Source organism: Episyrphus balteatus, chromosome 3 (genome assembly GCF_945859705.1).
Source record: "Episyrphus balteatus chromosome 3, idEpiBalt1.1, whole genome shotgun sequence".
NCBI lineage: Eukaryota > Metazoa > Arthropoda > Insecta > Diptera > Syrphidae > Episyrphus > Episyrphus balteatus.
In genome coordinates this window covers 53,719,031-53,732,667 of record NC_079136.1, presented here as the reverse complement: position 1 = coordinate 53,732,667, position 13,637 = coordinate 53,719,031, and the positions used below count along the sequence as shown (strand labels likewise).

Genomic DNA, 13,637 nt, shown 5'->3' with positions numbered 1-13,637 from the left:
TGAAATTTTGTTTTACCCCTATTTACCCTATTAAAAGATGGAATTTTTAAAATCCTTCAAATGTTTTTAACTTTAGGTTATTATCTTTCAAATAAGCTACAAGAGATTTTTGTATCTCTAATAGTTTATTTTTAATTTTGAATTGAAATTTTTGCCGCACTGCTAAAAATTTTAAGTGGAACATTAGAAAATGGCATCACATTTTCGTGGTGGCTGCCATGGTTCATCGATTTATAAGACGTTATCACGTCAAAAAATGTTTCTTTTTCCGTTATTAACGGCACCTGCCATAGAACGGTTTTTCTGATTTATGAATTTCCTGTAAACGACACAGCCGATTTCAACCAAAATTTTCACACAAAACGTCTAAGTACTTAATTGGTTTTTAAAAATTTAGCAAAACTTAAAAAAAAACACACTTTTGGACTTTTAAAAAATATTTCAAAACAATTTTTCATACTTTTTTTTTTTAATTTTTAATTTTTATTTAGATTATGCAAAATAAAAATGATATTTATCAATAAAATGCTTAAAAAATCCCAATAGAACTTGTTAAAGTGATAAAATTTATTTTATTAAAACAGCCAAAATGTGATGTTTTACTTCATCTCAAAAGTTCGACCCCTGAGAACAGAAAAACTGTCTAAAAATCTTAAATAAAACTTACAAAATTAAACCTCATTTTAATCATAATATCTTCTATAGTAATAAAATAGCGGTAATTTTATTTTTAAACCCTAAAAAGAACCATTTTGATGGCTTTCCTAAATTGATCTAAAATGTAAGAAAAAAAATTTCTAATGGATATTTTTTAATGTGTCTTTTAATTTTCTGTTAAATGATTTTTGTCGAGGTATATTCTTCTTTATTTTTTAAAATTATTAAAAAGCTCTCGCACAGAAGCCTTCACGTTTATCGACAAGATGGCGTTGTAGGCATTAAGAAGTATTATTGTGCCATGTGAACAACCATGTTTTGGTTGTGTTTTCTGATTTTCTCTTACATACATTCTTTACAATTTAGTATCTAAGATCTCTCAAACAATTTCAATTAGAAAAAAATCTTTTTATAAATATTAATAAATTTATAATTTATATAAAGCTATCCTTTTGATTAAAAATATTTTTAAAAATTAATAACATTTTCTTTTTGAATATTTTCAGAACCAAATCCAATTCAAAACAATGGAAACGGTGTACTCTGCAATAAATTGTCCCGCCTGACATTAGCAACATTCGATGATGAAGGACGTTGTATAGGACAAATGGGATCATTATCAATAAGTTATTAACAGTTTATTTAGTAAAATTTCTTTTATATATAAAAAACTTTTATTTTGTTAATAATGTTTTTTTTTTTACATACATACATATTATATATAGTTGTTATAATATTATTAATATAAAAAATATCATACTTATCTTACTTTTTTCAACAAACAAAAAAATAAAAACAAACAAATTTTTTTTATACGGGTATGATTGATTTTTTGTCTGAAACTACTTTATTAAGTAAAAAAAAAAAATAAAAATAAATTTTAAGTTGTATAATCTTATGTCTGTAAAATAATAATTAAAATTTAAATTAAAAAAAAAGAACAGAAAGTTAAATTTAAAACAAACAAACCAAAAGATAAAAAACTAAGCAATGGAAAGAAGGATTACTTTGTTAAAAGTTAAAATGTGATGAAGCCGACTTAAAATACCAACGAAAAAACATAATAAAAATTGTAAAAAGAAGATGAAGAAAAAGTTGTACAGGTTATAAGGGGGTATGCAATAATTTGAAAATAAAAGAGACAAAATTTTCAAAAATTTTAACTTCTTATTTATTTGTTTTTATTTTTTTTTTTTTTAATTATAAACATAATTTTTTTTAAATTATTTTGAGAGTTCTCGAATTCTCTGTTAATAAACTTAAGCCAATCTTTAACTCTTCCAATCATTACACCTAACTTTAGTCTTAATTCCATTATTTGTATTTTGTTTTCACCACTATCATTTTTATAACAACAAATTTGTGTAATCAATTTAATTGAACAAAAAAATTATTTAACAATTGCAAATGGATCCGATCAATATATTGGATGAAGCTTCACATTTTCTACTCTACCAAAAATTAAATAAATAATAAAAAAAATATATATAAAAGTGAAATAAAGCCTTCCGACTGACTGGTTAAAAAAAATAATATTCCATATGAAGGAAATATTTGTAAAAATGTAAAATTTCAAAAAATAGAATAATTAATTTAAATATTTAAAATAATTATATAAATAAAACAAAAAAACATGAAGCATTAATAAATTATACACTTCGTACTTGTACCACCACGTGATTTCATAATTAACAAAAATAAAAAAAAAAAAAAATGAAAACAAAGAAATTAAATAAGTTAAATGAAAAAAAAAAGTGAATAAGGAAGTTAATTCCCATCCCCCTCCCCACAAAAATGAAACCAAAACATATACCAAATACAAAGAAAAACAAATACATTACCATACACAAAACAAAAAACATTATAAAAAAAAATTATAAATATAAATATAAATAAAAAAAAAATGAATCAATAAAATTTAAATTTTAAGTAAAAAATTAAAAAAAGCAAAAATAAAATATAAATAAAAAATATTTTAAATGACGAAACGATAAAACTAAAATATTATTAATATATTATTAAAAATAAGGATATTCGCATATTGTAAAAATAATATATAAAACCCTTAATGATAAATAAAAAAAAAAACAAAAACAAGTATTTAGGTATTAATAATATTATTATTTTATCATATAATAATTAAAATTATTATTATATAAATATTTAAAAGCAAAAGCAAATAATAACAAAATAATTGTTTTCTCGTATTTAATATAACAAAACAAAAGAACAACAAAAAAAAAGAAATAAACAAAATTGATAAATAAGGTAACAAAAATCAGAGTACGCATATTATAAGCTGAAAAGAATGAAAACAAACAAAAAAATATTAATAATTTTTCGGAAAACTTATATATTGAACAAAAATGTAAGAAATTAAAAAAAAAAAACTAAAATTAAAAAAAAAAAAAACAGACTAAGGAGAAAAAAGTGCGTATATAAAAATACATATTTTAAAATAAATACATTTTTTCAATAAAAAACAACATAAATCAAAAGATATTTTTTATTTATTGTTTGTGTGTAGTTTGGCGTATGTTAATCCTTATTTTGAAATTCTCATTATATCACATTGAGAATATCTAAATTTTTTGCTGCTATTGGCTGAAAACAAAGATGCTGAAAGTGTTACTTTTTGGATACAGTCTATCTTTTCCATAAGTCATTACATTACTTAGGGGTTTAGGCCACTCTAGGAGGATTAAATAGAAAGAAAAGTGGTAGAACAATCTGATATGTAATCTTATATTTTCAAGGTGGGGACTCATGAATCCCCGTACACATCTTGTAAAAAAGTATAGCTCAAGGGTACTCCATTATGCTTAATCAGTTTTAATATTTATACTTGGAATGTGGTACAAATTTTGAAAATGTTGAAAGTGGGGTATTTAGCATCGTTAGCACTAATTTCAGTTTTTTTTTTTTTTGCGAAAATAGCAACCTTTATTGCTTTTATAATTTTTTTTTTGTAGCAGATTAATCAAAAAGCCTATTTTCATTGCGAAATATTTTTTTAAGGATTTGTAGTAAATTTCAAGTGAAAATAGGTTTGGGGTCAAAATACTGAATGGTTCATAATACTGTTATCATAATATCTTACGTCAAAATACTGTATTTCAAAATTCTGTTTGTACAAAAAATACTGTATGACCAAAATACTATAATGCAAAATTCTGTAGGTACATTATTTAAAAAAATTCTGGTTCATCAAAAAACTGCATTTCACAATTCCTATTTACCTATTTCAAAATTCTATAAAATGATTGAAAAATTGTTTTGATAATGTAAAAAAGTGGACAATTGTTTACATTATCAAAACGTTTTTTCAGCTTCCTTCTTACATCACTCTACAGATTTAAAAAGGATTTTCAGAATGCTTTTTTTCCCACTCAAACTTAAAAAATTTCAACTTGCGGTCACGAGATGTGAAGAGATTTTTGAGGTAAGTTTAAGAATGCCCTAAAAAACAATACATTAACAAAACTTTAAGCCTTTTAGCATTCTTTCTAAGGTTTATGCCTTTTCTTATCATATTTGACTATGTAAGTAGATACTTTAATAATAATTTCACATTCACTCCCAAAATAAAAAAAATTCTGTAGCAATTATTTTTTTGGTAAACAATTTCCATTAATTTAAATATGCTTTATTGTAAGTTTAGGATTCGAAAAAAAAACTGCCACTATGTGGCTTTTCGTATGATTCAATATTTTTTACATAATTCAAATCGTGATCCTTTCTGGGGAAACCTTGATTAAGCTAATAAATAAATAAATAAACAAAATAATAAACAAAATCGTCAACGAAATGTTTGCTATAGAGAGGTTATTGTAAATGCTAGCTAAAACTTTGTTTTTTTGATCATGTTTTCAAAATCACTTTTGATCTGCGATTTTCCCCAAAGCAATTTTTAACACATTTCTGTTGTAATCTTCCATGAAAATTTGGCTATTTTTCCAATTTTTGACACTATTTCCATGGACAAGCGGGCTTAAGAACTTAAATTTTTACTGAGCCAAACTGACACAAACTGTGTCAAAAATCAGAATTGACGCATTTGACACACGGTCTTCCTCTATAGAATCAACAATTTTTACTAACTGGTTATTTTTGTACATAATTAAAAATTCTAGACTGATTAAAAATCCTAAACAGATAACTCAAATAGTTCTTTTTTCCATTTGATAGGTTTGCTTAGTGCATCTACAATAGCATCTACCTTGACCTTCAGCATCTAACTAATACACTGCACAACAAAATTAAAGTTTTTGTACACAGAGAAAAATATGACCCGCTAAAAACTAACAGATTGCCATATTGTTTTACCTTCCATACATTTCATAAGGAAATCTTATTAAAATCAACGATTAATAAGGTTTTTTTAAGGAGATTTCTTATTATTTTTATAGAGAAAATCTTATTAAAATTTGACTGAAAAGTTGATTTTTCTTGCAACTTAGCACTAGAACAAAAATCGCGATCAATATTTTCATGGCAGGTTGGTTCAGGTGGTAAGGTGGGCGACTAATGATTTGAAGTCTCCAGTTCGATTCCCAGCCTGGTCATCGTTTTTTTTATTTTTTTTGCAGATTTTAAAACAATAAGGAAAATCCGATTGTTTTAATAAGGTTTCCTTCTTGGATGAAAACCATAGAGAAATCTTATTGTTTTTGTTCTATTTTATGTGGTCTATTTTTCTCTGTGTATGATGAATAAACCAAACAATACTTTTCCAAAAGTTTTTGATGTGCTGAGCTCGAATCCGAATTCAGAAATATTCTATCAGCTCCCGTTTTATTACCGCTAGAAAATGCAAAAACACCTGTTTCTGAAGTTATGCTGCAATGTGAGGGAATTTTTTTCAACACTCTTTTTGAAGGTTTGCATAAGAATTGCTTGTCTTCTTTAAAAATCTGTTTAAATCTTTGCGATATCTTTTTTATATCCCGAGATATTTTAATTTGAAGTTAGTGCAGTTTGAAATAACGTTATTGATAAAATAAGCCAAAACACACGTACATAAACTCAAGATATCTCGGATAATAAAACAGATATCGGAAAGATTTAAACAGATTTTCAAAGAAGAAAAACAGTTCTTATAGAAACCCGTTAAAAATTATGTTGAAATAAGGTATCCCACATCATAGCATAACCTCAAAAACAGACAAAACACGTTTTTTTCGCAAATTCTCACGGCAATATTTCAAGAACTAAGATTGATAGAATATTTCTGACTTCATATTCCAGTTAAGCACACCGAAAACTATTGCAAAAGTATAGTTTGGTTTATTCATAATAAAAATAGTCAAATTTTGTTGACCAGAGCTATCAGCCAAAAAACGTGTTTTTGCATTTTCTAATGGCAATATTTCAAAAACTAGAGCTGATAGAATATTTCTGAAACCGGATTCGAGTTCAGGAAATGGTAACGGAGTTACGAATAACAGAGTTACGCGCGACAGAGTTACGGCCGTCAAAGTTACGCGAAACCGAAGTTACGAAAAACTAGAGTTACGAATTCTAAAGTTATGTTAAGCTATGACATGTGATTTTTGAGTTGGCAACAATTGCAACAACAGTTCACCACACCAAAATAACGTCTGTAAAAAAAAGGGGTGGTTTGGTTATTATTTTAATATAAATAATAACAAAGTGGGTATTACAAAATACGCTATGAATAATTATATTAATTAATAGAAAAAAAAAAATACGTATTTGCAATATTAGTTGGACAAATAAGAAGTTAAATTCAATTATGTCCCCCAAACTTACATAAGTATACTCATGGTTTTTTTTCTATTTCAACGTTTTTGCGATCTTCTCACAAAAACAAAAACAAAACCATATATGTATATCTATAGGTACCTATCCAATCAAAATTTTACAAGATTAAAAAATAACACCCATTTTCGCTTTACTCATTTAGTTCTGACCAATGAGAAAAATGTTAATCTCTTGTTTGTATTTAAATAATTCCATGTCGTTCCTCGCAATTGTTGCCAACCCAAAAATCACATGTCATAGATTAACATAACTTTAGAATTCGTAACTCTAGTTTTTCGTAACTTCGGTTTCGCGTAACTTTGACGGCCGTAACTCTGTCGCGCGTAACTCTGTTATTCGTAACTTCGTCGGTTTCCCCAATCGACCGATATCTTTACATTTTGAATGGCCTTCACTATAATAGATATATTACAACAAAACATCCATATTATGCGGTCTTATTTGTTTGGTTTTTAAGCTCATTAATTGGATTTGTGCCAATTTTTACCTGGCAATATCCAATGAACGAAGGGACTTGTTGGTTTATAGTTTTAGTTCCACCAAAGATCTTCCTAATTCCTGTTGTTATAGGAATGGTACCAATACTCCTTGTATTGGTGATCTACTGTATTATTTTGAAAAAAGCTTTGAAGAGCAGGACCCGGATGAAATGCAGTACGATATCCAGCATACAGAACTATGAGTGACATCTACGAATGTTCCGCGGCAGAGAACAAATCACTTCGAATTGTGCCGATGAAGACTTACCATCTAGAGCTTGATCATTTAGTCTTCCTTGCTGTCAAGGGTGAGTGCCTTAATAGTTTCAAAATTCAATTCCAGTGGTAATTACTTAATTTTCTTTATAAAAGGAAGACTCTGGAAATTACACAGTATTTTTGTGAAAATAAGTGGAAGGCGAAAATTGTTGTCTTCATAACAAGAGCATATTTCATCACGTGGTTCCCTTTCTTTGTAACATATATTTTATATGCCCACTGTAACATCAACATGGATTTCAAACATTGTGAATATCTAGCATTTCTATTAAGCAATCCATTGCCAGTTCTTATTCTAAGCAACAGTCTATTGAATCCTCTTATTTATGCTTGGTGGCATCCTGGATTTAAGGTATCGATCAAGAAAATGTACTCCAAAATACTTCTGAAAAGTCATCAAAAAGATACGTTAAAAAACCGAAGAATCAGAATACTTTTGCACTGAAGAAAGTTGAACTATAGATAATTATGAAAATCACCAAAGATAATAACATTTTGAATAATAGTGGAGGTATACTATGTTTAAAGGATTGTAAGATTATAGAAAGAATTTAATAAAGAAATAAACAAATACCAGCACAGACAAACTGTTATAAGATTTTGTTTTTTTTTTTTTTTTTTTTGAGCTCAAGTTATCTGGATTCAAAGGAAAAAAAGAAAACGAGCATCATATTCCCCGTGGTAAGTGGAGGTATCTTTACAGATCACATTCTTATAACAATACAACTCGATACATCTTTGGATAGTGTCGATCTTGCTTATTTATAAATCTTACACAAAGAAAAATATGACCCGCTAAAAACTAACAGATTGCCATATTGTTTTACCGTCCATACATTTAATAAGGAAATCTTATTAAAATCAACGATTAATAAGGTTTCTTTAAGGAGATTTCTTATTATTTTTATAGAGAAAATCTTATTAAAATTTGACTGAAAAGTTGATTTTTTTTGCAACTTGCAGGTTGGTTCAGGTTGTAAGGTGGGCGACTAATGATTAGAAGTCTCCAGTTCGATTCCCAGCCTGGTCATCGTTTTTTTTATTTTTTTGCAGATTTTAAAACAATAAGGAAAACCCGATTGTTTTAATAAGGTTTCCTTCTTGGATGAAAACCATAGAGAAATCTTATTGTTTTTGTTCTATTTTATGTGGTCTATTTTTCTCTGTGTACTTCAAATAATTTTAAAATAAGTTATAACTGCAAAAATATTTTTAAATCGTGTAGTTTAGAACATGTCAGAATGCTTTATTTCATTTTTTTATGAACGTGCACCTTCAGCTGGACTTTGAAAGTCGCGACTTCCAGACACGAACTTTTATGATATTTTTTAAGAAAGTTTTGGAAAGTTAGAATTCACTCTGAAAACAATATAATTACTGAGCTAATTTCTATCTACATGCTCTATTATTAAAAAAAAAGAATTGGCTTCGTGTCAAAAAATAAACATCGAGTTTTTAATCAAAACCAACATTACGATGGAGGAGAAATTTAAACAAGTGAAGTTAAAAAAGAGTTTTTATCTTGGAAACGTGACGTCATAAATTTTTACTTTTTACTTCGGATTTGAATTTAAAACATTCAAATCTATTTTAATTCCCCAGAAAAATATATACTCAGTTTTATAGAACATTATTGTAATTATGCATTATATCATGTTATTTAATATTTACTTTAAAACATAGGTGGCAATCATAAAACGTTATGTGACTTAAACCAATTGTTTAAACTTCTACATCATCATCATAACGAAGAAAAAATAATAAAAATGATAAAAACTATTTTTACTTTAAGTGGAGCGATTGAATAAAATACAATTTTAAAAGTTGGTTTTGATTAAAACCTAGAAAATTTTTTTTTTGACACGAAAACTGCTCTATAATAGTAAAAATACTACAACAAAATTTTCTTTGATTAAGGAGTACAATCTTGCAGCAAAAGACTAAACGTTAAACCATACAGAATATAGTAAACATAAGCTGACACTCCCTCCTATCTAAAAGAAAAAAAAAATATATGTGTAAACTACGAGCAATTACTCAGCAACCCTACACAAATGCTAAAAAACATTAAAAATACTAATTTGTCGGCCAAAGTTTATGATACATATTTGATATAGGGTTAAGCTCTAATACCTACATACATACATCAGATTTTAGGTGAGACTGTTTCAATCTTAAAAATATCGAATGCCACCTGTATAATACCACACACGAATTTATTGTATCGTTATTAATGGTACCTGTATAAGAATCGGAAAGCATACCTACCAATTTTTTTTGTAATAAACTTATAATTAAAAAACGCTTCCTATAATTTTCAAAAAAATAAAATTATGTAAAAAAATTCAATGACATATCGCATTTATTTAGTTTGCAGATTAAAACAATTTAAAAGGGTGTTTTCATTACCTATATTAAAAACAATTTCCAACACTTTAAGCAACTTTTACCATGCGACCAAGTACGTGCGACCAAGTCATGCATTTAATTGAGAATATTTTAACAACCAATTTTCTTATTTGTTTTTCGATAAATCAATTTACCATACCTAAACATTCTGCCCAAAAAAATATATTCTCCATCTCCAGTGAGTAGATATTTTCACCAAATAAATTACAGTCATATGCAGGGGCGTGCATACCAATGGGGCAGTCGGGGTGTTGCCCAGGGGCCCCTACCGAATGTCAAGGGCTCCACGTGAGACTATGTATCCGCACAAGTATTGGGTCCTTGGAAGATTTTAATATGTATTTAAATGTCAAATATATTATATTCATTATATCAATTCAAAACCACCGTAAAGCAAAACTGAGGGTTTTTTTCAAACAGACAGGCGCCCTCAAATTTAGTCTTGCCACGCGGCCGCGGTAATTCAACGTACGTGGTCTTATGTTCAACACCTCTGATTCTTGCTTCCGTTTCGGTTGGTGTTTATGGCCATGGACATCAAAACAATTATGTGATTCTATTTTTAATAAGCCAAATCTCACTCAATTAATTTTAATTGTTATGGGTATACTTATTGCTTAGGTGATTATTAAAGAGCCAAAGAGTATTTGTATAATAAATTATGTTTTACTTTTTATTATTTTACTCAGTCCAAAAGACAGTTCATCAGTAGCTTTTGGCAAGAAAATGTAAAGAATTTAAAATTCTTATATTTACAAAAAATGTTTGTGATCTCAAATCTTGCAAAGTAATGTGTCAAGTGCAGTGAACAAAAAATAAGTTTAAAATTAGTATTAGAGTTATAAATAATTTTTTTTCGATGAAGCATAAATAAACAAGTGTTTAATCTCACCCAACTGGTCTAGATCTTACTGAAAAAAACAACAAAAACAATAAACATGGAAGAAACAATTACGGAACAAATAAGCAGTACTAGCGATCCTAACAATTTGAATTCTATTCAACTTGTATTTGGATTTTTCTATAAATTTAAAGCTTTTGTATCCATTATCATAATTGTTGTGAATTTTCTTGTCATCATTTCAAGTACATTTCTATTAAAAGGTAAATTAACAATTTTCATGAAATATTTAAATTTTAAATAAATTTTTTTATCTTAGGACAACAACCTCGAGCGACTTATATATTCTTAGGAAACATTTCTTTGGCAGATATGTTAATAGGAATTAAGACCTTATTCATTTTTATTTATCAGCATCAAGTTGAGAATGAAATTTCATGCAGCATCAGTCTTGGTAAGAAATATTTAAGTAGGTACCTATTTATTTATTTTTTTTTTTAATTGTTTAAGAGTGGCAATCCCTATGAGCATTTATTAATGGTACCTGTCATAGAACCGTTTTCTTGACTCCTGACTTTCTCATAAATGTGTTAACTTATTAAGGCGAACATTTTTCCACAGAAGCGTCTAAGTAGCCGTAACCCGTAATATTAGAATGTTTAAAAATGTTGAAATCCTACAGTGCTGGATTTTTTTAAAAATTTCAATTTTTTTTTTTTTTCTTGAAAAATCATAGTTTTTTGAAAACATATTGAAAGATTTTTTTGAAATTTTGTTTTCTATGAGTCCCATAAATAATTTCTTTAAAATAGTATACCAATTTTTTTCTTGGTTGCTTCAGTAAATTTTTTTTCCATTCTTTATTAAACGAAAAAAACTTGATACTTAATTTTTGTGAAAATCCTGAGAAGTAAAATTTAAATTTTATTTTAAGCACAAAAATTCAAGTTATAAGTTATAAGCAAAATAAAAATTAATTAAATTTCTCAAAAGAGGCTCTAACGATTTTGATCAAAATATTTATGTCTGCCACTAATTTATGAAATAAACAAAAATTAAATCCTTATTAATTTCTGTGAAGTCGGTTAACGGACAATACTTTTACTTAATTAATAAAATTAAATAAAAAACATTATTTGTAAACGGAAAAAAATTAGCAAAACAAAAAATTATTGGCGGAAAAATATGATAATTGGTTGAATGTGCGGTTCCCTTCACTAGTGACAAGTGATAACTCAGAAAAATGTTTTGACTCGTGGTAGACCAAGAAAGGACTTCAAATCGAGCATCGACCGGGTCAAACGATATATACCTAAGTTGAAGAACTAAAACGTTTAATCTACTCTACTAGAATCTAAAAAATGCTAAATACCTAATTTTTTTTTTAAATATAATTTTTTTTATTTAAATCAGTTTTATGAAAACGGGTTGATACATATTTTTGAAATTTTGTTTTTGTGTTTCAAATTATAATATATTAAGAATAGTTTGCCAAATTTGGATTTGAAAGTTTTTTTTTTGAAAATTTTTGCTAGAAAGAGCTACCTATTTAAAAAAAAAATATTTTCCATAATTTTCGAAAAAAGATTCTGAAAATTCGTTGCTATACAAGAAATAAAGTGGCATACTAAGTTTGGGGAATAAAACCACTTAAAAGGGTTTTTTCGTTATTTTAAAAAATCTTCAAATCCGAAAAATGTCAATAACTTTTTTTTCAGTGTATTTTTTGTTCATCAAATTTTGTTAAAATTAGCGTAAACGCAAATTTGACATGCCTGCATTTTTATTGAATTCCGTTGCATAGTTTAGATTTTACAGATTTTTTTCAGCGTTCCCATACAAATGGCACTACTTTGCGGTAGGGGTTCGGCCGTTCGGCGGAATTCCATTCTTACTCGGGCAATAAATGCAAACGAATTCGGATTTTTTTCTGAGATTTTTTGCATTGCTTTGGAAAATCGTTTTATAGAAAACATAAATCTGTGCCAATAATCAGAATTTTCGAATGTCACGCATGGTTTTCCATCAAATCGACAAGGTTCCTAGATAGTTTGTGTATACACAAAAATTTTAGGTACTTAAAATTTTAAAATTAAATATTTCCGAAACTATTAGCTTAAAAAAATAAGCAGAATTACAAAAGATATTAAAATTTAACAAAATTTCTTTCTTATTTTTTCATTTTTTAGGCATGCTTATAGCAGCGAACATAGCATCAACTTCCACCATCGCTCTAATAGCAATTGACCGATATCTTTACATTCTGAATGGCCTTCACTATCATAGATATATTACAACAAAACATCCATATTATGCGGTCCTATTTGTTTGGATTTTAGGCTCGTTAATGGGCTTAGTGCCAATTTTTACTTGGCAATATCCAATGAACGGAGGGAATTGTTGGTTTTTAGTTTTAGTACCACCAAAGATCTTTCTTATTGCTGTTATTACAGGAATGGTACCAATACTTCTTGTATTGGTTCTGTACTGTATTATTTTGAAAAAAGCTTTGAACAGTAGAAACCAAATAAATTACAGTCTTAAGATCCATGAGAGAGATTTACGTACGTTTCATGGCAGAAAACAGATCACTTCGAATTGTGCCGATGAAGATCTACCAACTAGAGTTCGATGTTTTGGTCTGCCTTGCTGTCAAAAGTGAGTGCCTCAATAGTTTCAAAATTCAATTCCTAATACTAAATAATAATAATTTTTCTTCATAACAGAAAAACCCTTGAAATTACACCGTATTTTTGTGATAATAAGTGGAAGGCGGTTAAAATTGTTGTCTTCACAACAGGAGCATATTTCATCACATGGTTTCCATTTTTTGTAACATATATTTTATATGCCCGCTGTGATATCAACATGGATTTCGAACATTGTGAATATTTAGCATATCTTTTGAGCAATCCATTGTCAGTACTTATTATAAGCAACAGTCTATTGAATCCTCTTATTTATGCTTGGTGGCATCCTGGATTTAAGGTATCGATCAAGAAAATGTATTCCAAAGTATCTCAGAAAAGATATCAAAAAGATACATTTACACAACCGAAGATTCAGAATACTTTTGAAGAAAGTTGAACTAGACAATGATAATCTTCAAAGATTATACGATTTATTAAACTTTCAAAATATTGTAGTTGTAAATTTTATCGATAAAATTAAATAACAGCCAAACCAAC

At 27.6% G+C, this 13,637-nt stretch overlaps 2 protein-coding genes across 4 annotated transcripts in view; both read left to right on the top strand.

Moving 5' to 3' along the window:
- LOC129916034 (uncharacterized) overlaps positions 1-1,833 on the top strand; it is a 177,927-nt gene extending 176,094 nt beyond the window's left edge. The window contains exon 11 of the mRNA XM_055995795.1: positions 1,164-1,833. Coding sequence (XP_055851770.1) covers positions 1,164-1,291 — 128 coding nt within the window. The 3' untranslated portion in view covers positions 1,292-1,833. The remainder of the gene's footprint in view (positions 1-1,163) is intronic.
- Positions 1,834-10,802: 8,969 nt separating this feature from the next.
- Positions 10,803-13,637, top strand: LOC129916039 (glucose-dependent insulinotropic receptor-like). 3 transcript variants are annotated; one of them, XR_008772399.1, is made up of 4 exons: positions 10,803-10,903; positions 12,639-12,848; positions 12,903-13,107; positions 13,176-13,637. XR_008772399.1 is itself a non-coding variant. In XM_055995802.1 (4 exons), exons 1-4 carry the CDS (start codon positions 10,822-10,824, stop codon positions 13,534-13,536), a joined length of 804 nt encoding a protein of 267 aa, XP_055851777.1. In that variant the 5' UTR covers positions 10,809-10,821; the 3' UTR covers positions 13,537-13,637. The 3 variants fall into 3 exon arrangements, 2 of the variants coding, with proteins under 2 accessions (XP_055851777.1, XP_055851776.1); XM_055995802.1 differs by having other exon boundaries at positions 10,809-10,903; positions 12,957-13,107; XM_055995801.1 differs by having other exon boundaries at positions 10,809-10,903; positions 12,639-13,107.